Genomic DNA, 27,857 nt, shown 5'->3' with positions numbered 1-27,857 from the left:
AGGAAGGCTGGGGCTTCCTTCAAGAGAATCACCGAGAAATCATCCCTGAGCTGCAGTGGGGCTGTGACTGCAGGTTTGTTGCAAGGCTTAAGAGCCAGCAAGATTTAGCAGACGGCCGAGCCTGGAGCTAGTGGACTTGAAACTGAATCCCTCCTTGGGTACTTCCCATGGGACTGCCCTTGGGTGCTCCACGCTGAGCCTCAGTGCTCTGGTGAATGGAGCCACATTTCCTATGTCAAAGATTAAATGTCAGTCGCTTAATGGCTTCCCCACTGTTGAGGCTCAGTGGGTAGGCGTTGCCTCCCTGCTCCCCTCCGGTGGTTGCAGCGTTTGAGAGTGGGGGATTCTTCTTGGCCCTGGCAGGGGTGCTGTAGTCTCCTCTTGCTCACTGGAAGAAGACAGGAAAGACACTGGTAGCATAGATTGCCTGCCTGTCTGCACGGGGGCCCCATGTTCCAGACTGTGGAGCTAGGAGAGTATGATCTCATGCAGAAACCAGTGCCCGGAGGAGGGAAGTGACTGTCCCTGTCACATGGCCAGCAAGCGGCTCTGTTGGGATGAGAACTCATGATGCCTTGTGACTTCCCGCTGGTCCTCCTGCTGCTCCTCATGGCCATGGCCTCCCGGGCACCTCCTGCAGTGTGTACATGCTCCTAAGGCCGCATGTGCTCCCTCCACCCTCTGAGACTCCCTTCTCTGAATCCCCAGTTAGGGCCAGGATGGCCACAGGTGCCTCTGCTGAGGTCAGGACTGCCTCACTCGGGTGCACTTCTCACCTGCCGAGGGATTGCAGCCAGGGAGGGTGAGTGGAGGGCTGATCCTCTGTAGTGAACAGGCTTTTCTTCCCACCACAAAGAGAGGCTTTGCAGGGTAAGGCAGAAGAGGCTGCCGACATCTCATCTAGAAAGAGCAGTGGATCCAGATACTGTAAAAGAGAACCCGGATCATCATGCAAATCAGGAAGGGTAGGGTGCGAAATCCTTGCTGTGCTAGCATGGGTCAGGAACCAGCAGCATCAGCAGCATCCGGGAACTTGTGAGAAACGCCGAATCCCAGGTCTCACCCAGACCTGCTGAATCAGAACCTGTCTTTAACAAGAGCCTGGGAGATTTCGTGTGAATACAAAAGCTTGAGAATCACTGCACTAAAAATGATCAGTCATGAGATGATGGAGAGTTTTATTTTCTTTTTACCTGCTTTCCTGATTTATAATTATTTTTTTACATGAATTACTTTTTTTTATCGTGGTTCAATACACATAACAAAATTCACCATCTTAACCACTTCTGGCGGACGGTGCAGTGGTATTAAATACATTCACACTGTTGTGCAGCCGTCACCACCGCCCATCCCCTTGATTTTCCATCTTGTAAAACTGAAACTCAGTTCCCGTTAACAATAACTCCCCATCCTCCCCTCTCCTCAGTCCCTGGAAACCACCATCATACTTTCTGTCTCTGTGATTTTGACTACTTCTTATGATTAGAATTGTATTTATCTTTTTGGGGACTAGCTTATTTCACTCAGCCTAAAGTCCGCAAGGCTCATCCATGTAGTGTAGTGCAGAATTTACTCCTTTTTGAAGGCTAGATAATAGTGCATTGTGTGGATAGACCCCATTTTGCTTATCCATCTATCTGTCGATCGACACTTGGTTGCTTTCTTGTCTCAGCTACCACCAAGGATGCTGCTATGAACATGGGCGTACAGTATCTCTTCGAGACCCTGCTTTCATTTCTTTTGGGTGTCTACCCAGATGTGGAATTGCTGGGTCATATGGTGATTCTATCACATAAATTACTTCTTTGATTAAAAAAAAATAGCAAAGGCATTTCAGGGTGGAAAACCTTGTCAAGTTTCCAGCTGGTATTGCCCAAGGGCAGGTAAGGTTGTTGGATGAAGGAAGAAAGAAAGCCTCACTTGTCCATCCTGATGTTAGAGAGAGAAGAGCAAAAGCCAAACCTGCTAAACAAAAAAGTAGGATTTACTGATAGACATAGGTATCAAGGGAGGTGTTTGGGGACTTTGGGTAGGGGGGTGGTCTCCAGACATCCTGAATGACCCTTCAAACCCCTTTTCTCAAAGCCCCTCCAGAGAAGAATAACAATGACAACATTCGGGAAGTCAGTTGCTACGACCGGGTGTCCGTGGCGTGTCTACTCCCTGGTTTCATCTGTGGGCCTGGAGTGAGGCAGGAGCCTTGTGTGGTGGCCCCGACACAGACTCTCGAGGGGCATGGTCTTGAGTAAGGATCGTAGTTCCACCAATTAGTATTCAAATTAGAACAAAACCTGTTATTTTAGTTCTCGAGGTCCTTTGTGACTAGCCCCTGCCTACCTGTCTGATCTTTCCTTCCTCATTTTTGCTTTTTGCTCAAGTCACGGCAGACTTCCTTCTGCTCCTGGAAGACCAGAAGCCTAGTTTCTTCCTGCCTCCAGGCATCCGCCCTGGCTATCTGCTCTGCCTGGAATGCTGGGCTCCCATGTCTTTCCAGGGTTGCTCCTCTTTATAAAGGGCTCAGCTCACATGTCACCTGTGTGGGGAGGCCTTCCACCACTGCCCTGGTGAACGGGGCTGTCTTGTCTCCTCCCTCTCTCATCACCCCATTTCGTTTTTCTTCCTAATATGACTTTCTGACATCATCTCAGTTTAGGTTTCCTTAGGTGCGATTTTTGCTCCATGGGAGGCTGGATCTTCTGTACCATTTCACTCCCATATCCCCAGCACTCAGCACATTGCCTGGCACACAGTAGAAGTTAAACAAATACTGAGTGGGTCAGTGCACATGCTTGCTGTCATCTCTGGGCTTCAGTTTTCCCATCTGTAGCGTGGGGATCCTAATACTTTTCTTGTACGGGGTGGGGGGGAGGTGTAGAAATGACAGGATGTGATGCATGCAGAGTACTCAGTTTAGTGCCTGGCATGCAGGAAGTGCTCAACACGTGGTCACAGTTGTTATCAACCGAGTGGCCCTGACATAACTCGGATGAGTCACTGACCATCTCTGCGAGGAGGCCCTGCTGGGATTCCCTGGCGAAGCCCATGATAAATTGCCCAAGCAAGAAGCAGCTTGGTGGCACTTCAAGGCCAGTGGTGTGGGGCGTCTGTTCTTGTACCTCTGAATTTGAGTCTCCTTTGAAATGACTGTGTTCTCTGTCTGGAGCATCACAGTACAGAGCTGTGTCCCTGTTGACTGGAGTTGCTGGGCCTCCTGTGGGGATCAGATGTAGCTCTATAGTGGTCTGCTTGGTGCTTTGAAGTGTCCCTGCCTCAGACCCTTTTAAATGGAAGTTTGGCGCATGCCACGTGTATCAGTTAGGAATGCTTTGGGCTGCAAGTAACAGCCCAGCATCCAGTGGTTTGAACAAATGGGGTTGTTTGCTGTATGAGAGGCTGGGGATTTCTAGTATTGGTTCAGCAGTGAAATGATGTGAGGGCTGGTGTCTCTGTGGTTCTCTTGGCCTTCCCTCTGGGCTGTTGCCTCATGGCCGTGGTGCCACTCTGCCCAGCGTGGTTATGATGAAGGTGTGAAGGATGGAAGGAGGAGTGAAACCATTAACAACTGTTCCTTTATCAGGAAGGAATGGTTTTCCCCCATCCCTCCCTTCTGCTTACATCTTGTCAGCTAGAACTTCTTAAGATCAGCCTTCCAAAAGAGGCCGAGAAAAGGAGTAATTAGGCTTTTCAGCTTGTACCGTGGGAGGTGGCATGGGGAAAGGACATCAGAGCCGATGGTGAGGTCAGCCAGTGGGCAGTGCCTGCCATACTAGGGAACCTGCATGGTAAATTAGACCGCTGGTTCTCAACTGGGGGCAGTTTTGTCCCCCAGAGGACATTTGGCAGTATCTGGAGACATTTTGCTACAACTGGTGTGTGTGTGTGTGTGTGTGTGTGTGTGTGTGTGTGCGCGCGCGCGTGCGCGCGCACGCTAATGGTGTCTGGTGGGTAGAGGCCAGGGATGCTGCTAGGCATCCTGCAGTTCACAGGGCAGCCCCCACCACAGAGAATGATCTGGCCCAAACGTCAGTGGCGCCAAGGTTGAGAAACCCTGAGTTAGACCTTTCCGGACACATTTTTCAAATGTGGGAGACATTCGTTGAGCTGCTTCCTGTGAGGTAGCAACAGGCAAATGACCAAACTTACTGTAATGAGGTAGATTATTGGTGCCTTCACTGTAGAGGAGGCTGAAGCCTGTTGTGGCAGAAGGCTCGTGTCGAACTGAACTAATGAAGCCTCGTTGCATTTTAGGATCACAGAACAATGACCTGAAAAGACAGTTTCTGCTGGAGCGTCTGCTGGATGCAGTGAAACAGGTAAGAGGAAAGCTCCCGTTTGACTCTCAGGTCAAGTAACAGTGTCAGGCAGTTCAGGTCGAAGTCCCTTCTGCACGGGCCTACCCCCACTTCCTGTCTGGGAGCAGTGAGGCTCGTAGTGTCCCCCAGGCCACGAGAGAGTGGGGAGGGCAGTCAGGAGTACTGACGGAGGAACGCCCCGTGTCCTGACTCTCTAACGCCATGGGGGACCCCGTCCGGCATGATGTCCCTTTGAGAAGGGCTTTGGTGTCGGTGTCAAAGTCTCACTTCCCCGCAGTTGTGTTTCAGGGCAACTCTTCCAGGCGCTGAAGTGGTGGCTGGAGTTAGCGCCCCTTGGGCACAAGAACAGAGACACACAGGAGGAGCGAAGCCATGCCCAGGGTTGCGTGGGTCCTCCAGGTGGGCTCTGCTCTGATGGCTTGATGCGATTTTTGATATCCGGCTTTTGGCTGGGTGTGGAAGCAAGCTTTGGCACGAGGCTGGCTTCGGAGTGCTTGCCTGTGTGTGCCAGACATGTATGGTTAACTGCACACATGTCAGTCCTGTGCCGGGCTCTCCACTGAGCGCTTCCCCTCTCATCCTTCCATCCACCCTGTGAGGTGGTTCCTGCACTTGTTTCCAGTTTACGGACAAAGAAACGGAAGCTCAGAAAGATGCAATAATTCACTTAAGGAGTTAGAGGTAATAAGTAGCAGAGCTAGGATCCAACGCTGGGAATTCTAGGTAGCTCACACTTCGGAAGGCGTCACTGACAATTCTATGCATGTGGTCACCATATAAGGAGGTCAGTACTTTCATAGAGATGCGTGTCAAGTGTTGAAGTGAACCCAGAGAACTTGGCATCTCCCCAGCCTCCTGGCGCCCAGGTGTGGTGTGTGGTGGAAAGGACACAGGCTCAGGTGAAGCTGGAGCCGAATGCCAGCTTCATCTCTTCAAGGCTGTGTGTGCTGGGGCAACTCATCTAGCCTCTCTGGGCATCCCTCTTCTCTGTCATCGAGTCACTGCTCTCCAGAGGGCTGACGAGGGGTTTGCATTTGTTGAAGTAGCTAAAGGGCCCAGCAGTAAATACGGAATCCACATTATTTGTTTCTTTGTCCCAAAAGTGGGAAATACAATAAGAAAATGAAGAGGCAAGTGGGACCACTTTGAATGTAGCCGTTAAACAGAAATAAATTGGAACCTGTGCTCAGAGCTGCTGTTACTATTGTTGTTGTTATGATTTGGGGAGATGGAAGCATTGTACACAGACCTTTTAAAAGTCAATCTTACTGAGGTATAACTGAGGCATGCAATAAAATACACCGATTTAAAGTGTGCAGTTCCATGAGTTTTGACATATGTATCATTTAAAAGCATTCATTCATTCATTGATTCATTCATTTGGAGAATAAGTTCTGGAATCTTGCAAGCCTGCTACACACAGAGGAGATTCCACACCTTTAAAAGACAGTAGTGGCTACTGCTGATGGTGACAGTTTTGTGAATTGAATGGTATATAACTAAAAATGGTTAAAATGGTAAATTTCATGTTATCTATTTTTTACCACAATTAAAGAAGAAAGAATGGTTTGCTTTTATATGTACCCGCCCTGGGTGAAATGTCATGCAGCACAACCGGATGGCATGGTTGAAGCTTGAAGCATGCTGCCATAATTTTATAGGCAGTCATAACAACTTTGGGGCCCTTCCAAAGGCACCCATCATCACAGATTTGTGTAAGTTTTAATTGTCCCATTGGGAGCTCTGTGTTCAGACAGCCAGCCTCTGACATACAGAAGAAGCTTCCTAGATAACCCGCACAAGGCTGTGTGCTTTTGTTTTCCTCTTGGTGTTGTTTTCCCACAAGGCTCCCCACTCTGTACAAGTGGCAGATAAGGCCTTCCTGTAAGTGGTGGCTGGAAGGCTGGGGTGTCCACCATCTCACATCTTGGCTTGACACCTAGGGCACCCTGTGTGTCCCAGGATCCCGAAAGCCTGGGTGGACTGATTGTGATGTCTGAGTGTCCCATCCCAACTGCCGATCTCAGTGACTTCTCTTTCCCTGCAGTGCCAGATCCGCTTTGGAGGGAGAAAGGAGATCGCCTCGGATTCCGACAGCAGGTAAACATGTCGCTTCTAAAACCATTTACTGTCAAGACCAAAAGGGTGGCCAGAGATTACTAGCTTCTGTATTCTGCCTCTGCAGCTGAGGGGTGTGGGGATTCAGTTTGGGTGATCTGTAGACCACCCATGCTGTGACTACCTGTCTAGGGTATTTGCAGCTTCCTGTGATGCTCCTTCCTTCTAGTAGTCCATTCCGAGGGAATTCCCTGAAATACCTTTCTTTTTTTTTTTTTTTTTTAAGATTTTATTTATTTATTTGACAGAGAGAGAGACAGCGAGAGAGGGAACACAAGCAGGAGGAGTGGGTGAGGGAGAAGCAGGCTCCTGCCGAGCAGGGAGCCCGATGCGGGGCTCTATCCCAGGACCCAGGGATCATGACCTGAGCCAAAGGCAGACGCTTAACGACTGAGCCACCCAGGCGCCCCCTGAAATACCTTTCTACATAAAGTTATTTTCAGGGTAATTGATCATGATGGCAACTCAAATCTAAATGCTCAACAGGTGGGAAATGGTTAATAAAGTGCAGTGCATCAGGAGGATGGAATGTTATGTAGCCATTAAAATTGATGTCCATACAACATTTGTTTTAAGCAGAGAAATGCACGTGTAGTAATTTACAAATTATATATGTAGTTAACATAAAAAGAGTAAGATACAAAATTATATGGATGCAGAGTGATGCTAGCTATGTTAAACCACCACTCTGGTGAAAAACACATCAGAATGTGAACAGAGGTAATCTTGGGGTTGAGAATATTGGGAATCCTTACACTTTCTGATATTTTTCGTATTTTACACTGTGGTCATGTGTTTCTTTTATAATTAAAAAAAAAATCCTAAAAATTGCCATTGACCTTCATGACCCAGGAAGGGCTGATGTAATTGCATAAGCTTTTCACATTGACTGGGAGGAGATGGAAATGTTTTGGCAAAGGTAAGAGACACACGGGCCGTTGCTTTGTGAAATCATTCAGGGCTGATTCATGGTGGCAGGAGGAGCATTCCCACAAAGGAAGGGAAGAGAACTCATGCGCTCAGCATTCATCTCATCCTGGAGACTGGCCGCGGCCGCCACCCCGCCCAGCAGAGCCAGTCCCCGTCTGTCCTTTCAGACCCGTGTCTGCGCTACTTTACCAGCTGCGAGCAAAGCATGAAGTGCTACATTTTAATAGAGCTGCGGGGCCTATTTGAACGGGTGCAGATTTAAAACTGTACCCCTCCCTTATTCTCTTTTTTTTCTCTAGTTTTTCTCCTTAACACTTAGCACCCACCAACAGACTGTACTTTAGGCTTTTTTATTTTGTTGATTTCTGTCTCTGTGTCCTAATGTCAGTTCTGTATGGGCAGGGATGTTTGCTGTCTTATTCGCTGATGTATCCCCGGTGCCTGGAAGCATGGGGAAGGTGCTCAGGAAAGACTTGCTGTCCGGCTGAGCGTGTGCATTGCGTTGTGCCATAGTCAGGTGTTTAAATATCTGTGCCACCACGAGACTTGTGCGCCCTGAGGGCAGAGGGGCGACTCCTCTAGTGTTTTGCATGGGCATTTTGTGCCTGTCACACATTCACTTCTCAGCATATGCTTGTGGCATCAGATCATTAGACCGGTTTATTGCTTCAGTTTTTCATGAGGCTCTACTATGGGGCCTGGCCCCGGTCAGCACAGGGGTCCTGATTTGGGGATGCAAGGTCAACTTGCATCAGAATCATCCAGGAGGCTTACTAATCAATAAGGCAACTCTCCATCCCATCCTAGACTGCCTGTGTATATGCACACAAGCGTGTGCATTCATGTGGATGTGTATGGGTATGTGGATTCAGGACTTCTTTCTCACTTTTTTTTTTCCCCCCTCATGATTGTCCAGTTTTTTTCCTGAGAGAATCCATCTCTAAATGTTAATGTGTTCTTTTTTTTTTTTTAAGATTTTATTTATTTGACAAAGAGAGACACAGCGAGAGAGGGAACACAAGCAGGGGGAGTGGGAGAGGGATAAGCAGGCTTCCCGCGGAGCAGGGAGCCCGATGCGGGGCTGGATCCCAGGACCCTGGGATCATGACCTGAGTCGAAGGCAGATGCTTAACGACTGAGCCACCGAGGCAGCCCTTAGTGTGTTCTTATATAACAGAATTTACAACTAAGATTTTTATTGGGTACAATATTATGTTTTATAGTAGAAGTTAAAAGGTTCATTCCTTCAATGAGAGCTGTAGTTTATGGCTAAAAGGAGTATGCTGCTTTATATTATTAGTGACTGCTTCTGCCTGCCATTCATGATTCATGTTGATGCTTCGTCTTCAGGACAACCCCAGGAGGAGTGATGGTGTTACCCCTTCTTTACAGATAAGAAAACAGACTCAGAGGTAGGATAATGCAGCCTCGGTTAGACATCTGAGAAAGTTAGACTTGCAAGTGGGACCCTAGTTTCTAGGGCTCCAAAGTTTGTTCTTCCTGTGTTATAGCGCATTGAGTGATTTTGTTAGTTTTGAAGCTGGTTTAAAAAAAAAAAGTTTTTCCCTCACCTTGAGGGCTCCTTCTCAATAACAGTCTTGATCTTATCTTTGAAATATGTTTGCGTAAAGTGGTACCACTTTCATATAGGAAAGGCCACGTCATTGTCCTTATTCTGTGAGAAAGCTTAAGCTCAGGAGGGAAAGTTTGTGAACATTTTGTTGTGGGATCTGAAAAGATAGGTGAGTCTCCTTTCTCCTCCACCCCTGACAAATGGCCCAGCACCAGAAGTGATGTCAGATGTCTTTTCTTCTCTTCAGCTCCCCTGCTGTCACCTGTCCCAGTCACCACATCTCCCACAGGATAGCTGCCATAGACTGACTCCCTGTCTTCCTTCTTGTCCTGCTTCCTCTGCACAGAGAGACTTCTGCAGAATTCAGATGCCTTCCTGTCACCACCCCCCCGCCACCCCCGGGGAGAGCCTTCCCCTGGCTTCTCTTTGCTCTGTGGAAAAAGACTCAGATCCCTAACAGTCTCGCTCTTTGCTCTAGCTACCCTGGCCTGGCCTTTTCTGTTTTTGTTTTGTTTTGTTTTTAAAGCCTTTTAATAATCTTCAGGGAAATCTTCAGATCCCTGACACCAATTCTACCCCCCCAGCACCCCCGCCCCCCGCCAAGTCCTGGTCATCTGGATCTTTTTTCCTTGCTCTATACCATGGATCGGGAAATACTTATATTTGTTCTTGGTCATGCTTGGCACTGAGCTCTAAAACCCCTGGAATTCCCACAGTGATAAGAGCCATAAAGGTGTCTTCTGTTATGTTAATGCAGTGGCTTTTAGAAAGTCCCAAAGGTTGGGGGCCAGTTGCCAAGAGAACCAACCCTGTGATTAGAGGGTTGGACCTTTCTTTCCCAGCCCCCCACCACTGGGGAGAGGAGAGGGGTTGGAGATGGAGTTCAATTGCCAAAGGCCAATGATTTAATCAATCCTGCTTATGTGATGAAGCCTCCATAAAACCCCAAAAGGATGGGGCTCAGAGAGCTTCCAGGTTGGTGAACATGTGGAGGCACAGGGAGAGAGGTGTGCCTGGGGAGGGCATGGAGGCTCTGTGTTCTTTTCCCTTACCTGGCCCTACGCATCTCTTCCACCTGGCTGTTCCTGAGTTACATCCTTTTATAATAAACCGGTAATCTAGTAAGTAAAATGCTTCTTTGAGTTCTGTGAGCCACTCTGGCAAATTAACCCACAGAGGAGGTCGTGGGAATCTTCGAGATACATAGCCAGTCAGTCAGAAGTACAGGTGATAACTTGGGCTTGCAACCAACATCTGAAGTAGGGGGGGATGTGTGCAGTTTTGTAGAACTGAGATCTTCACCTGTGGGATCTAACGCTGTCTCTGGGTAGATGGTGTCAGAATCGAGTGGAGTTGTAGGACACCCAGCTGGTGTCAGAGAACTGCTTGGTTGTGTGGGAAAAACCCACATGTCCAAAAAGGTGATCAGCATCACATCTACCTTGCCACTTGTGAGGATTAAGTCAGATACTGTGTGTAGAAGTGCAAGCCAGGTAGGTGTTAATTTCACTCCCTAGGGAATGAAGTCTGGCGGGGGGACAGTCATCACTCAGCTTTGCCTCCTGCCCATGCTGCCTCCTGATGGAGATAGTAGTCTGCAAACAGAAGGGAAGGGCAAATGTGAATCAGTGAGCGTTATCGACGTTCTCTTTTGCTCTTAGAGGAACAATCGAAGATGGAAGGTTTCTTTCTGTGTAACTCTGGGTATAGTTCTCAGCCCCATTTGGAAGGTGGAGCTCTTTAGGGGCACCTGGGAGGCTCAGTTGGTTAAGTGGGTGCCTTCAGCTCAAGTCATGACCCCAGGGTCCTGGGATCGAGTCCCCCATTGGGCTCCTTCCTCAGTGGGGAGTCTGCTTCTCCCTCTGATCTTCCCCCCACTCTCGTGCTCTCTCTCTCTCTCAAATAAATAAATAAAATCTTTTAAAAAAGTAAATAAATAAAATGGCATTCAAAGATAACACTTGCCCTTTTAAGAAAACATCCCTTCCAATTATCCATTATGTCTTAGCAGACACTGGTTCTTAGCTTCCTGCAGAAGAATGATGTGGGAAGAGACACATCGAAAGAGCTCCATTTTCTTTTCTTTTTTTTAAGATTTTATTTATTTATTTGACACACAGAGAGAGAGAGGGAGAGAACAAGCACAAGCAGCGGGGAGCAGCAGGCAGTAAATTTAAAATTTACTAAGGCAAAGTTCTAGGCATGACTGGGAGTGTTGGCCTATGGTCACAGCTAGATTCCAGCTGGTTGGATGAACATCAGTGGGAACCTTTGAAAGGATGGTACACAGCTGGTTTCTGCCAAGGCTCTTTGGTAACAAGCAACAGAAATCTACTCCAGTTAAGGAAGTTGTGAGCTTATAGAGTTGAGGGCAGGCCAGGTTTGGAAACAGGAAGGAGTCAAGACAACTTTGGAAGGAAGCCTCCTAAGCTGGAAACGGGCCCAGAAATGGTCTTCTAGCAGGAATGGCAGTCTAGTTAATGTTCCACTGCTGAAGTGACTCTCATTCTGCTCAAGATTGACATTCCAGGGAGGAAGCACCTGATTGGCCAGTCTCAGGTCACATGACCCTCTCCTGGCCGCCAGTAGAAGGATTTGGCTGAAGGAGCCTCCTGGGACTCCACTGGCTTGCTCAGTGCAAGAGGTCTATTTGGGTTCACCATCCCAAGACAGGATCCAGTGAGGAAGAAATAAACCTTCAAATGAAACCTGGGTGCTGTGTTGAAGGTGACTGTTACGAACACGGGCTGCCCGCAGTGCCCAACAGCTGTCCCCTCTTGCTACTGTATTGTAGTGACAGTCTTTCTTGTGACAGTAGTCTGAGGTTTAAAAATGCTCGTGTCTCAGGACACCTGGGTGGCTCAGTTGGCTAAGCGTCTGTCTTCGGCTCAGGTCATGATCCCAGGGTCCTGGGATCGAGTCCCACATTGGGCTTTCTGCTCCGCTGGGAGCCTGCCTCTCCCTCTGCCTCTGTCTCTCATGAATAAATAAATAAAATCTTAAAAAAAATAAAAATGTTCATGTCTCCATCATCAGGCTCATTTGATCCTTGCAATGACCCTGAGGTATAGACAAGCAGGAGGGGGGATGATTTCCCTACTTTTACGAGTGTAGAAACTTGGCGGCTGGTCATTTATGCAGCATTAACTTAGTATCTGGTACACATTGGTGCTGGGGGCACAGACTTTGGTTTGGTGGGTCACGTGGTTTGTGGGTAGTGGAGCAGGACTGGAGACAGACTTCGTATTCCTGCTGTGGTCCTCACTCTCTGGCACTACACCTCCTCCTGTTTTTCTAACAGTTTCCCCAGACGAGAGATTTGTCTCACTGCAAGTGCTTAACGTCATTTCAATTGTTAAATGTCATGGCATTAGATTCCTTTCAGTTGCCTAGTGGCTCAGTGATTCGCCTTTTCTTTTTAAGTCTCAATGATATTGGTGGTGAGACTTGGTTTGGTATTAATGTTAGGTTGAATTAAATGAAATTGCTAATATTTGATCCTTTTGACCTACAAAAACAACAATATCCTCCATTTCAGAGTAGTATGTCTCCAGCAGCCCCCTTCTCCTCTTTAAACAGAGGCTTCAGGTTCAGTCTTCCTCTGGCTGAGTGGCCGAGACAGAATTTAATACTTTAACTGCATTTACATTTACTCTGTAGGGCCCATGATGCCGGCTTTCCATTTGCAATAGCAATAGTTTTCCCTTTTAAAACAGGCTTCTTTACGTGGAAAATATGAATCAGACTCGGACAAGTAAATAACAGTACCTGCCATCAGATGTAACAGAAGTTGCCCAGCTGTTTGTGAACGACTGAAGTCTGGGCAGGAGCCCTGGCGAGTCTGAAGCTGTGTGTGGCATTTGGTTCTCCACGATAAACAGTACTTTTGGGCTAACACCAGATGCAAAGCCTGAGGGTGTGGGAGGGAGATTTGTTTGATCTTCTGAGATTACACGGCAAGATGCACCAGTCCTCATGTCAAGTGTCAAACACCATTTAAATGAAGGGAAATTAGAGGCAGGGCTTGTTTCATCAGCTTCTGTCCTTAGAAACCTCCCCAGCAGGAAGTGGGGGCAGTCACTGGGCTCCGAAATGCGTGCGTTTCTCCTTACCCCTCTCTCTTGGAGTTGTTCTCCTGCTCTGTGTTCCCCTAAGAGCAAAGATCCATTCTTGTGCTTCATTAAAATTATTGCACGGACTGTCAGTCACGCTGGTCGATGGCGAGGCTGTATTATTTTGAATAATTTGCCTTCTAGAAATAGTGGCCGAAGAACTCAGCAGGCACTGGAGGTTACCTCCGGGGCTAGATACGTTATTGTTCCACAGAAGCATCTTCTTCCCATGTGGAATTACCGAGCACAATCTGGAAGTTTCTCCTTGGAATTGTCAACAGTAGCCCCAGCTGCGGGGTAGCAGAAGGCACGTGGGATTTGGGGCTCAGAGTTTGAATCTTGGTGTTGCCAGTCCCGAGTCATGTTGGTCTGTGGGCAAGTTTTGACTTTTCTCGTGCCCCGATGTCCTCATCTGTAAATGGGTACAGCTGCCATAATATTGACTTGGTAGAGTTGTGAGTGATTTTATGTGGAGCCTTTGGAACAGTGCCTGGTGGCTAATAAGTTTCCAGAAATTGTTAGCTATTGTTATTGTCACTGTAATTTTATGTAAAGTGCCTTGACACTTGGTGACTGTTCTCTGCACACTCGGTGTCTGCCATTACGGGGAGGCAGTGAGTTGGCTTTGGGCATTTGTCTCAGAACATTCAGGAATTGTACATTTTTGTGACCCTTTTGGTGACTATGTCAGAAGAAGTCAGGAGCATTTCCCCTCCTTTCAAAGCTTGCCAAGGAAGAGTGATTGGTTTTGGTGGTTTTTCTTTACCTGTGAGGAATTAGAAACATTTCTGAACTTTTCAGGAAGCTACAGAACAAAACCAGCTGCCCTTTGCTGTTCCCTAATGTTATTCTTCACCTAGTTGAAAATGGTCATATGTATTCCCCTGAACACTTATGAGACCAAATGGCTTTTCCAAGCATTCCTTTTCCTCTTTTAAATGTCTCTGGATGTTCATCATGTGATTTTCGTCTTCAGTTTCTCACAGGTTTCTTACCAGCCTACTAGTTTGAGGTGTTGACTGGATATTCTAATTCTTCTCATCCTGCAGACAGTCTGGGGGTTCATTAATTGGATTATCTCTCCTCCCTATCCTGAGCACTTCATTTCCACCTTGAGGATCTGTAGTAGATAGTTCCACATTGTATATTCTTTTTTTTTTTACTGTATCGATCAAATGAATTAATTTCTTTTTGGAAAAAGATTATTTTTAGCTACTGGGGAGCCCTAGGGCATTTAGCAAATCTGAGCACATTTCCATGTCTGATTTTTAATAAATATTTATATTGTTTATATTGATAGCTATAGAAAATAGTGCTTGGCCCATGGAAACAATATGTAAGCACCATCATCGCTATCATCCTCATCATCCCTATCTTGATGGTGGAGACCCTGAGCATGAAGTATGAGCTTTGATATCAGATGCCCACCCCAGCCACAAATTACCAATTACAAGCTGTGTAATTTGGGATTTACTTAGCTTCTCTAGGCCACTGTCATATCATTTGGAAAGTCAGATGGTGATCACAGCCCCCACTTCCTTAGATGTAACAATGTCTGCTTGGCACAGCCGGTAGGAACTTACTAAAACTCAATACGTTTTCTTTCTGACTAGACATACCAGTGTTTTGGCTAATTTGAAAACTAAAGGCTACACTCATTGTTCATTAATTCCTCCATCCAACAGATATCTATTTGTAGATCACTACGTTGGCACTGGGGATATAAACTGGACAAGTTGGTTGCTGTCCTCAGGGAACTCAAAATTGAGTCCAGGAGATGGGCGGGTAAATTGTGGACAGTCATGGTGGCCTGTAGTAATAATTACATAGTCCAGACGTGAGAGGTGAGTGCGGTGTCTTTAGTGGTCGAATGAGTAGGACGGGAATTCAGGCAGCAGGACTAGCCATTGGGACAGTGTAGGGTGGTGTGAGAACATGGTGGGATGGTCTTGAAAGACAGGAGGTTCCTCTCTTACTGTCATGGGGAAGTGTTTGAACTTTATCCACTAAGGTTTCTATCCTTCCCTTCCCTTTCCTTCCTTCTTTCCTTTCTTCCTTCCTTAAGATTTTATTTATTTGAGAGAGAGAAAAAGAGAGAAGAGTGTGAGAGCATGAGCAGGGGGAGGGGCAGAGGGAGAAGCAGACTCCCTGCTGAGTAGGGAGCCCGACTCGACTTGGGGGCTGGATTTGGGGGCTTGATCCCAGGACCCTGGGATCATGACTTGAGCCGAAGGCAGACGCTTAACCAACTGAGCCACCCAGGCGCCCCATAGGGTATCATTTCTTTTTTAAAATTTTTTATTAACATATAATGTATTATTTGTTTCAGGGGTACAGGTCTGTGATTCATCAGTCTTACACAATTCACAGCATTCACCATAGCACATACCCTCCCCAGTGTCCATCACCCAGCCACCCCATCCCTCCCACCCCCCTCCACTCTAGCAACCCTCAGTTTGTTTCCTGAGATTAAGAGTCTCTTATCGGGGCACCTGGGTGGCTCAGTTGTTAAGTGTCTGCCTTTGGCTTAGGTCGTGATCCCAGGATCCTGGGATCGAGTCCCACATCTGGCTCCCTGCTCAGCGGGGGGGCCTGCTTCTCCCATTCCCACACCCCTGCTTGTGTTCCCTCTCTCGCTTTATCTCTCTCTGTCAAATAAATAAATAAAATCTTAAAAAAAAAAAGTCTCTTACAGTTTATCTCCCTCTCTGGTTTTGTCTTGTTTCATTTTTCCCTCCCTTCCCCTATGATCCTCTGTCATGTTTCTCAAATTCCTCATATCAGTGAGATCATATGATAATTGTCTTTCTCTGATTGACTTATTTCGCTCAGCATAATACCTTCTAGTTCCATCCATGTCATTGCAAATGGCAAGATTTCGTGTTCTTTTTTTGATGGCTGCATAATATTCCATTATATATATATATATATATATATATATATATATATATATATATCACATCTTTATCCATTCATCTGTTGGTGGACATCTTGGCTCTTTCCAATGTTAGGCTATTGTGGACATTGCTGCTATAAACATTGGGGTGCACGTGCCCCTTTGGATCACTACATTTGTATATTTGGGGTAAATACAGTGTATCATTTCTTAAACTATGGCTATTTGTGTTCCATTTTCACAGTTTTTGCCATTTCTGTATGCCATCTGAGCCAGATATTGACTTGCAGTGGGATGTGAAGGCCCTGTCTACTCTGGTCTTGTCATAAGTAATACCATCAGTGAAATAAAAGACTGATGGCTGATTATTTTCTTCCTTGACGCATTGAAATGATTAACATAAAAATGTTCATCTCTGTTCCTCCTAAATTCGTGTCATGTCCCATGTGTGCCATGGCAAAGTGTAGTATGGGTGGGGGAAAAACAAAGAAAGACAACAACATAGAGTTGCATTTCTGGAAGAGGTGCAGAGCGGGGGCACTGGGTGGGGTGAGATGGGGTCTGGGGAGCAGTGAGGGGTGGCTCTGTGCACTGGGCAGGAGGGCTGAGCGGAGGTGGTTGGGAGGAGAGACGGAAGGATTGAGAAGCCTGATGACTGAGCCTTGATAAGCCGGAGGGGCTGACGGGACACGGACAGTGAGACACGGAGGATGAGACGTCAGTTCTCTGGCTCTAAGGTGTGGCCAGAAATCAGAGCAATTGTGTGTTGTTTTAAATTTTGTTTTGTTTGTTTTAAAGCAAGCTTTGGTGTGGAATTTTCTTTCTCCCAGGCTATGGGCTCCGACCAAGCTTGGAGAGCCCGTGGGCCACTGGCTTAGTGTCACTTCTGTGTTTCCTCGTTTCCCATTTACTCACTCCTTCTGCATCTAGGGACTTGTGTTTTCTCCGTTCTCTTTTTCCCATTTGATGGAACCAGCTCCTTCAGCTGATTCCTTCCCGGCTGCCAGCTTCTGGTCCTGATTCTGAAGCTCCTCGTCTGCCAAGAGAGTCCCAGGCTGTGTTTGCGTCTAGACGAAGAGCTGGAGGTCTGGCTGCCCCAGAGAAGACAGTCACTGTGCTGATATTAGTAACTTTTGCAAATGGTCAGAAATTGTGATTCAACCCATTGAAGAATTGGTTATTTTTTTCATTCTGGCTCCTCTGGTAGAACATGTATTTGATTTCTTTTTAATCAAAGAAAGATGCCTGTCTGCCACCTTCAAACCTTCACACTTACAGTAACTACTGCCTGTGAGTTTTCACTGCTCCCAGGCTTGAATTCTTTCTGATTCTTTGTCAACCTTTTTTGGGGCCTCTTTTTTCTCTCTTTTATCTTCTTCCTCCCTCCCTCTGAGTACCTTATGTTCATGACCAAAAATTATTTGTTCTGTGGTTTCCTTCATGTTCATATAATTTTTACAAGTAACACACACGTGTGTACACACACACACAGATTTAATTGCCATTGTTTTACAAAAATTGAATGATATATAATGTTCTGTATCTGTGTTTTCTCTCTTGGCACTATCCTGTCAAAACCTTTCCAAGTTAAGTTTCCAGTAATTGTTGTAATTATTTTTACTTTTATAAATCTAATAATTGTTTTTAAGAGGTTGCATTATATCTCATGATGCATATGTACAAATAGCTGCCTATGAGGTAATAGCAACTTCGTGTCCAGCGTTCACTCCTGTGGACGATGAAACAACAGACACCCTTGAGCATCTTTACTTAAATACTGAGGATTTTATTTCCTCGGCATAGATTTCTAGGAGTTGGGTTGCTGGGTCAAAGAGAATATGTGTTTTTATTTTATTTAATTAATTGACTTATTTTTTTTTTTTTTAAGTAGGCTCCATGTCTCGTGTGGAGCCCAACGAAGGGCTGAACTCACAATCCTGAGATCAAGACCTGAGCTGAGATCAAGAGTTGGACATTTAACTGACTGAGCCACCCAAGTGCCCCTATATGTGTTTAGTTTTTATATTTTATTTGTCTTAAAAGATTTTATTTATTTGAGAGAGAGAGACAGAGAAACAGAGCATGAGCGGAGGGAGAGATGGAGGGAGAGGGAGAGGGAAAGCAGACTCCCCGCCGAGTGCCCAGCCCTGTTCGGGGCTCTGTCCCAGGACCCTGAGATCATGACCTGAGCGGAAGTCAGATGCTTAATCGACTGAGCCACCCAGGTGCCCCAGTATGTGTTTAATTTTAATAATTATTGTGATCAGGTATCTTTCTAAAAATTTCTACTGGCAGTGCATGAGACTACCCTTCTCTTTCCTATTGTTTTGAAGTTTTGTAGGTCTGATGGGTGAAAGGTGGTGGCTCAGGGCACCTGCATGGCTGTCGGTTAAGCATTTGACTCTTGGTTTCGGCCCAGGTCGTGATCTCAAGAGTTGTGAGATTAAGCCCTGGGTCAGGCTCTGCACTCAGTGCAAAGTCTGCTTGAGGTTCTGTCTCTCCCTATCCCCCTGCCCCAACCTCCCCCCGCCCTTACACACACTCTCTCTCTCAAATAAATAAATAAATCTTAAAAAAAAAAAAGGTGGTGGCTCACAGTCGCTTTAATTTGCATTTCCTTGATTGCTAGTGAATTTCAGTATCTTTTTTTTTTTTTTTTTTTTCCTTAAATATGTTTTGGCTATTTGACTTTACTGTTTTGTGTAAAGCTCCTTCATAGTATACATTTTCTTACCGGATTATTTGTCTCCTTGTCAGTTTGTGAGAGCTCTTTATATATTATTATAATTAATTAATCTTTCATCTGTTTTCTCTTTGCAAATATTTTTTCATATCTGTCCATTATCTTTGTAAGCACAGATAACAGTATCTATTATACTACCACATTTAAAATTTTTTACATGATTAAATGTCTTTTTATGGATCCATATGCCTACCTACTAGTTTCTAGGTTTTCATTGTTTTTGTTTTTTTTTAAATATTTTATTTATTCATTTGACAGCACAAGTAGGGGGAGCGGCAGAGGGAGAGGGAGAAACAGATTCCTGGCTGAGCAGGGAGCCAGATGTGGGGCCTGATCCCAGGACCGCAGGATCGTGACCTGAGCTGAAGGCAGACACTTAACTGACTGAGCCGCCCAGGCGCCCCCCATAGGTTTTCAGTGTTTTAAAAAGATCTTCCGAATGTTAGATTGTGCATGCAGTGTTTTTTAAATTTTTTTGTAAGATTTTTATTGTTTACAGTTAAGCCTTTAATCCACCTAGAATTTATTTTTATATGGCCTATGGGATAAAACTAAAGCCAATTTTAGTTTCTTCTAGATGGTTGCCATCTTTCTCACAGATCTTTTTGGTCCTTTATCTCTGGGCTGCAGTTTACTTTAATTCCATTTACTTAGCACAGAGAGAGCATGCTCCGGGCCATGGCACGTGGCACTAATTGAGAGCACCAGGCTGGCTTGATTCTCAGGTCCTGGGACCCCTGGCACAGCAATGGGTGGGGGGAGGGCCCTTGCATGCTGGTGCTGTCACACTGGGATGTGGGGCCTCAGCCCTCATGATCCTTGCTCTAGATGAATTTGCATGAATTTTCAGGGATGCTTAAGTCTACTCAAATGATGTAGAAAGTACAAATGATTGAGGGAACATAATCATTGGAACCCACTCCTCTTTCTCCTACTCCCTCACAAATGGGAACTATACCATTTATATTACTCTATAACTTGCCTTTTTTTTAATATATATATAGAGAGAGAGCATGTGAGTTGGGGGAGGGTGTGGGGAGGGGCCGAAGGAAAGGGGGAGAGAGAGAGAATCTTAAGCTGGCTCCACGCCCAGCACAGAGCTTGACATAGGGCTTCATTTCACGGCCCTGAGATCATGACCTGAGCCGAAATCAGGAGTTGGACGATTAACTGACTGAGACACCTAGGCTCCCCATTGTTTTTGTTTTTAAACTTGGCCGTGTGTTATGGAGATTGTTCCAGGTCAGTAGGTGACATAATGGTGCAGCTTACTATCAATGGCATGTTCATGACCAATGCCAATTTTAATTATATAATTTCATCAATTATGAGGCACAGCTGGATTTCAAAGATGTGTGTGTGTGGGGCGGGAAAGGTGGTGCTTCTTAGGGTTGATTTCATACGGCATCTCATTCTTTTTAAATTTCTGTGTAATATTTGTAGTGTGGAGGTACTATTACTTATTTACTATTTTCCTGTTAATGGATATTCTGGTTGTTTCTAGTTCTGTTTTTGCTTTTGCTATTGTAAACAATGCTGCAATAAAAATATTTGTGTGTGTGTGTATACACAAACACACACATATATCTTTGCCTACTAGTGTTTTTATATTTGTTTATTTAAACTTTTAATTTTGAGAGAATTATAGATTCATATACATTTGTAAGAAATATTATAGAAAAATCCAGTTTCCCTTTTTTAAAAAAGATTTTATTTATTTATTTAAGAGAGAGAGAGACCACAAGCAGGCAGAGCTGCAGGCAGAGGCAGAGGGAGAAGCAGGCTTCCCGCTGAGGAGGGAACCCAATGCTGGGCTCGATCCCAGGACCCTGGGATCATGACCTGAACTGAAGGCAGACGCTCAACCGACTGAGCCACCTAGGCATCCCCGGTTTCCCTTTTCCCCAGTTTCCCTTAGTAATAACACCTTGTAAAACTCTAGTTTTGCTTATACTTATTTGTGTGCGCGTGCACTTGGGTGCGTGTGTGTGCGTGTGTGTGCACTTGTGTGCATGTGTGCGTGTGTAGTTCTGTGCAGGATGATCACTGCATAGGGACACCTGCCCATCACCACAGTCAGATAATGGAATAGTTCATTGTCACAGGATCCCTCCCGCTGACCTTTTATTACCACACCCACCTCCCTCCTGTTCCCTCCCTCTCCATCCCTAACTCCTGGCAACCACCAACCTGTCCTCCAGTTCTATAATTTTGTCACTTGGAGAACATTACATTAGCGGAATCATACAGTGTGTAACCTCTTGGGATTGGGTTTTTTTCCTACTCAGTGTGATTCCCATGAGATCCACCCATGTTGTTGCATGTGTCAGCAGTGTGTGTGCCTTTTTGTTGTGAGTAGTATTCCGTGGTATGGAGGGACCAAACTGTTTCTTCATTAACTCGTTGAGGGACATCTGGGTTGTTTCAGTTTTTGGCTACTGCAAATAATGCTGCTGTAAACATCCATGTACAGGTGTTTTTATGGGAACATAATGTTTTCATTTTTCTGAGGTAGTCACCCAGAGTGTAGTTGTTGGGTGGATGATATTTGCATATTTAGTTTTATAAGAAACTGCCGAAGTTTTCCAGACTAGCTGTGCCATTTACGTTCCTACCAACAACGTGCAAGTGATCCAGTTCCTCTGCATTCTTGCCAGCATTTGGTATTGTCATGATTTCCTATTTTAGCCATTCTTACAGGTGTGCAGTCGTATCTTATGGTGGTTTCAATTTGCATTTCTCTAATGACATTGAACATATTTTCTCATGCTTGTATGTGTATATCCCCTTTGGTGAAATGTCTGTTTATGCTTTTTGCCCATTTTTTATTTTTTTTATTTTTTATTTTTTTAAAGATTTTATTTATTTATTTGACAGAGAGAGAGACAGCGAGAGAGGGAACACAAGCAGGGGGAGTGGGAGAGGGAGAAGCAGACTCCCTGCCGAGCCGGGAGCCCGATGTAGGACTCGATCCCGGGACTCCAGGACCATGACCTGAGCCGAAGGCAGTCGCTTAACCAACTGAGCGACCCAGGTGCCCCGCCCATTTTTTAAATTAGTAATGCTTTTATTTTTATAGGATACATTGCTAGAAGTAGGATTTCTGAGTCAAAGTATATGGGCATTTAAAAAAACTGTACTGTCTAGGGTGCCTGGGTGGCTTGGTCAGTTATGATCCTTCAGCTCTGGTCATGGTCCCAGGGTCCTGGGATCGAGTCCTGCGTTGGGCTCCTGCTCAGCACGGAGTCTGCTTCTCCCTCTGCTCCTCCCCCATCTTGTGTGTGCTCGCTCGCTCTCTCTCTCTCGCCAAAATAAATAAATAAATAAAATTCTTAAAAAAAATTGTACTGTCTGATCTCTTTGCAGAAAGATGCAGCAATTCACATTTATATTCCCAACAGTGCTCATTTACATATACTTGTGCTCGGTCTATGATTGGTTTTAAAGTTGATAGTCCTGAATTGGTATCTTAGTACTGTGACACTTTCCTGGCCACTGGTGAGACTGAGTATCTTTTCATCTGTTTATTGGCCAATATTTCCTCCTTTCATGATTTGTTTGTTGACTTGTTGAAAAGTTTATTATTATTTAAGTTGCTTGTCTTTCACTTACCCGTTTGTAGAAGCATTCCATGTATTATGGCTTTTAATCCTTTTTCAGTTATATGTGCTATAAGTATTTTCTCCAGTATATCATTATTGTTTTACCATGTTTATGGTATCTTTTGCCATATAGAAATTTAAGAATCTTATGCAGTTAATTATATGAACCTTTTTTTTTTTTTAAGTAGGCTCCATGCCCAGTGTGGAGCCCAGCATGGTGTTTGAACCCATGACCCTGAGATCAAGACCTGAGCTGAGACCAAGAGTCAGACGCTTAACCGACTGAGCCACCCTGGTGCCCTGAATGAACCTTTAAAATTTTGGTTTTAGAGTATCCTGTCCTGAGGTTCTTCTGTATTTTTGTCTATTATTTTTACAGTTTTATTTTTTCCCATTTATATTTTTCTTTATCTTGATCCATCTGGAGTTTGAAACACAAGTTTATTCTTCTTTTCTTTCAGCCCTGTAGCCAGCCACTTGTGTTATTGCCCCTGCTTAAGCAGCCCATTCTTCCCCATCTGAATTGAAGTGCTGTTATTATTATTATATTTAATGTTTCCATATTTATTTGGATTTTTTATGAGGGGTTTCCCCATACTCCATCAATATGTTTATTCCTGCACCCAAAACCACACTGTGCCAAGTCCTTCCTTGGACTTATTAGTATAATCCTTGGGATTATTATTGGAATTGTATTCAATTTATGCATTAATTGATGTATACGTAATTAATTTATATATTAATGACTTTTTATTTTAATAAATCTTATTCAGGAAAATGGTATTTCTATTTATTTTGACTTTTATACCTTTTAAGAAAATATTATGCTTTTCTTCATATAGGACTTTTATCTTTCTTGTTTAAAAGTAGGATTTATTTTACTTTGGTTACTATTGTAAATGGAATTCCCTTGCCCCGTTTTGTTTACTTAAAAAAATAAAATTTTAATGTTATAGTTTCATTTATTGCAATACTTTGTATTTGTGAGTTGGAAACATTTTTTATATCTTTGTAGATCTGCTTTTTTTTGGCTTAACATTATAATCTAAGCTTTTTATTTATCTTTAAAAATTTATTTATTTTTTAATCTAAGCTTTTTAAAAATGCTATTTCAAGTTCTCTGTAAGCATTTAAAATAGTTGTACGCTTTTTCCTCACCATAACTTACATTTCTAACTTATTTTTAAAAATTAAAAAAAAAAAGATTTTATTTATTTATTTGTCAGAGAGAGAGAGAGAGAGCATAAGCAAGGGGAGTTGGAGAGGGAGAAACAGGCTTCCCCCTGAGCAGGGAGCCTGATGCGGGGCTGGATCCCAGGCCCCCACGTCATGACCTGAGCCGAAGGCAGACGCTTAACCAACTGAGCCACCCAGGTGTCCCTCAGCATAACTTTTGAATTGTATTTCTCCATTCATTGTAGCTCAAGGTAGCAATATTTCTGATTCTTGAGACATGAATACTACTTTAATACTTGTTTTGGAAAGAAGCTGAGTTCAGAAAAGCATAAAGACAAGAAAGACATCACCAGCAATTCTTTTACCAAGTGGCTCTTAATGTTTTCACATAATTCCCTTTAGGATTTTTTCTTTTTAGCATAGTTGAGAGTGTACTTAATATATAGTTTCGTATCCTGCTTATTTTTCATTTTATGTTACAAACTTGTAGGTTTGAGTTTTAAGGGCTAAATAACATTCGGTTATAAGCTATGCTATGGTTTGTTGAGCCAGTTTCCCAAGTGTCAAATCTTTAGTGGTTTTTAACTTTCCCCAGGTGTAGATAATGTTGTTTTTAGTATCTTCATTCCTAAATCTTTATGTAACTTGTAGATTGCCGTTGAGGATTGGTATCTGCCAGGAAAATTTATAGGTTGAAGGATGTGAACCTCTGGAAAATTTAATTTATTACACATAAATGTAGAGCATGGCCCATTGCAATGGTTAGTGGTGATTGTACTGTGCTAAGTCTGAGATATGGCTGATGCTGTTAATTGGCTGATTTTTATGGGTGCAGTTGACTCCGTTCCAGGTGACATTGGAGCTTTCCACGTGAGGATAATCTGGTCCACTTTCATGATGTACTTGGTTTTCCCCAAAAGTTTCCTGTAACATAGTGAAAGAAGCACTTTGAAATATGCCCTCTTTCATAAGGTTAATTTGATGTCATTCGTAAAAATGCAGCTTTTATTGCTGCTCCTGTCAGTTCTAACATTTGCCATAAAAAGGTACAGGATTCCTAAGAATATTATTACAGATTAATATGGCAGGATAAGGAGTCTTGAAATATAGGTCAAAACTCAGGAAAACCAGTGTTTGCAGAATTTCAGCAGTAAGCTAGTTAAGCTCTGCTGGTGTTGGTAGTTTTAAATTCAGCAGGAGTAAGGTATTCAATTTTCCATTCCTTCATTTCTTTATCAGGCTTTACTGAGCACCTTGAGGGCAGTTTTCTTTTAAAGATTTATTTATTAGAGAGAGGGAGAGAGCACATGTGCGTGATTGAGTTTGGCGGGGAGGGGCGGAGGGAGAGGGAGAGAGAATCTCAAGCAGATTCCCCGCTGAGCACGGACCACAATGTGGGGCTCGATCTCAGACCCTGAGGTCACCACCCGATTGGAAACCAAGAGTTGGATGCTTAACTGACTCTGCCACTCAGGTACCCCAGTTTTTTTTTTTTTTAATTTTTTATTTTTAACAGCTTTATTGAAGTCTGATTTACATACCATAAAAATCTACCTCTTCTAAGTGTACAATGCAGTGATTTTTAAAATTTATTTATTTATTTATTTATTTTATATATAGAGAGGGTGCACACGGGGGGGGGGGGAAGTGTCTTAAGCCGACTCTGCACTGAGGGCAGAGCCCAATGTGGGGCTCGGTTTCACGACCCTGAAATCACCACCTGAGTGGAAACCAAGAGTCATTTGCCTAACCAACTGTGCCACCCAGGCACCCCCTGCAGTGATTTTTTTAAAGTAAATTTATAGAGTTGTACAACCATTAACACACCCAGTTTTAGAACATTTTCATTATGTCTATTTTCTATTGTTCCAATTTACAATTAATCCCCAATTCCAGCCTTAGGCAACCACTAATTGACTTTTGGTTTCTAAATATTTACCTTTTCTCAGCATTTCATGGAATCCTACAACATGTGGCTTTTTGGGTCTGACTTCTTTCTGTTAGCATAATATTTTCAAGGCTCATCTCTGTCATAGGGTGTTGTCAGTACTTCCGTTCTTGGTATTGCTGAGTAGTATTCCATTGTCTTGAGATACCACATTTTATTTATCCATTCATCTGGTCAACAGTTGTATGCATAAAAACTTGAAGTGATTTTCTTGGCTGGTGCTTTTATTTATTTATTTAAAAACTTTTTAAAAAAGGATTTTATTTATTTATTTATTTGCCAGAGAGAGAGAGCACAAGCAGGGGGAGCATCAGGCAGAGGGAGAAGCAGGCTCCCCACTAAGTGAGGAGCCCGATGCGGGGCTCGATCCCAGGACCCTGGATCATGACCTGAGCTGAAGGCAGATCTTTCACCGACTGAGCCACCCAGGCGTCCCTTGACTGGTGGTTTAAAAAAAAAATGAAAACATTTGCTGTTACGTTCCCCTACTTAATTACAAACATGCCCAGTTCATTGACTCACGGTAGAAGTTAGCTGTGATGAAGTGCCACGGAGGTAGCTGACCCACCACGGCGATGCCCGAATGCATCTCGCAGAGAGCATTCTGGGAAATAGGAGAGACCGAGCTGAGGAAATAAAGAGCCCCACTAGCACAGGTGCTCCTTTCATTTTGCAGGAATGATCATATAAGTGAGTAGAGATGAGAAGAAACGGAAACCTTCGGGTGACAAGGTTATAAATCAGTGCCTACAGTGTGCCTGGGGTTACACAAGTGTGTTCTGCTTGATTCACTAGTCCTGACTGACCTGGGTTCGGATTACAGATTACATGAGATCTCCTGAGATGCATCTCTCTCCTGAATGTCCATCAAGCCTGTATTCTGAATGCCCCCAGGGGAGGGACTGTTTTGGTCATCTTTACCACAGTAGCCAGGCATTGTGCTAGGTGCTGGGACAACGAAGATGAATGAGGTACAATCCCTGTTGTGTGGGAGCTCAGGTCAGCATGAGGAGGCATCTCTAAAGCAGACCATTAACAGAGGGGTTGGTCAAGGGCTGCAGTAGAAAGAAGTTGAGAATGAGGAAGCACTCAGGAAGGCTTCCTGGTGGAGGGGACCTTTGAGCTAAGTCTTGAATGACCAGTAGGTATAAGCTCAGGTCCATTGGGGAAGTGAAAAGGGGACATGGGAAGGGTGATAAATAGCATGGCCTTTGGCAAGGTAGTCATCATAATGAATTAATTATAGGATTAGTACTCCCCCTGAGTTTTCTGCTGCGTTAGGTTGGTTGTGACCTGTCTGTATCTAGAAGGTAATACTGATGATGTAACCCAAACCTTGGGGACTGGTTTTGTGCTGTTCACCTGCATTCCATTCCCTTCAGGGGCTAGATATTATCTAGAGTTGGCAGGGCAGCCCCTGACTTGTGCATTAGAGAGCCAAGTAAACTAACAGAGATTGTTGATTCAATTATTATATTTGCAGATGATTTGTTTAAAGATACAGGATGTGCTTTATTTTTTAAAAGTATTTTTATTTTTATTATTTTTAAAACAGATTTTATTTATTTATTTGAAAGAGAGAGAGAGCACGAGCAGGGAGGAGGGGAAGAGGGAGAGGGAGAAGCAGATTCTCCATTGAGCAGGGAGCCCGATGCGGGACTCGATCCCAGGACCTTGGGACCACGACCTGAGCCGAAGGCAGACACTTAACTGACTGAACCACCCAGGTGCCTCCAGGTTGTGGTTTATTATGGAGACTCTAAACACAGCCTGGGGTTTTTGTTTTTTGCCCTGAGATAGGGCTTTGGTTGGGCTCCATTTTGCCATTCCTGTTTTGGTTCCTGGAATTTAGATGGTTTTGTTAGGTGTCCTAGTTTTCAGGAAGCCCAGAAATGTGGGCCTGCATGGATTTGTAGAGAGACTAGCATATGCACATCTCATATTCAAGAGTGACATCTGCCTTGGAAAGAGGGTTGTTTCAATGTGGGGGGGAGTATTCTGGGACTCATGGCTCAAGATTAATTACTCCCCTATCCACTGAAAAAGCAATTATGGAGCATGCACCGTGTACCAGACACTGAGCTAGGTGCAGGGGAGCCAAAGTGGGAGCTGGAAACCAAATAGTGTTGTTGAGGACAGGTGTTAGGTTTGGGCTAATTAGGCTTCCTTCCTGTGGAGGGCCAGCTTTGATCTTTGACAGTGGTTACCTAGAATGCTGGGATGGATTAGTGATGTCTGTCATGAGCACAGAATGGAGAGTAAATGTGCAAGTGCTGTGTATTTGCTGACACTGTGTTAGGGTTTTCTGGTGTAGACGGATGACTTGAGTAAAGGGGGGGTATAGGAGAAAGAGGACATTTGTCTCAATAAGCATGTTTGCCTTGGTATGGAATGTATGGTATGTATCTGGAATCTACTTTGGATCAGTTTGGGATTGGGTAGGGCT

General features: G+C 44.4%; 1 protein-coding gene across 2 annotated transcripts in view; it reads left to right on the top strand.

Moving 5' to 3' along the window:
• SNX29 (sorting nexin 29) overlaps positions 1-27,857 on the top strand; it is a 505,967-nt gene that overhangs the window by 13,433 nt on the left and 464,677 nt on the right. For both annotated transcript variants that reach the window (XR_013448903.1, XM_078074795.1), the window contains exons 2-3: positions 4,249-4,313; positions 6,361-6,413. Coding sequence is in view for 1 of the 2 variants with exons in the window: in XM_078074795.1 (XP_077930921.1) it covers positions 4,249-4,313; positions 6,361-6,413 (118 nt within the window). In the remaining variant the exon portion in view is untranslated. The remainder of the gene's footprint in view (positions 1-4,248; positions 4,314-6,360; positions 6,414-27,857) is intronic.

The sequence above is a fragment of the Halichoerus grypus genome, chromosome 6, assembly GCF_964656455.1.
Source record: "Halichoerus grypus chromosome 6, mHalGry1.hap1.1, whole genome shotgun sequence".
Classification (NCBI taxonomy): domain Eukaryota; kingdom Metazoa; phylum Chordata; class Mammalia; order Carnivora; family Phocidae; genus Halichoerus; species Halichoerus grypus.
The sequence above is the reverse complement of the archived record's forward strand: the minus strand, read 5'-3'. Positions and strand labels throughout refer to the sequence as shown.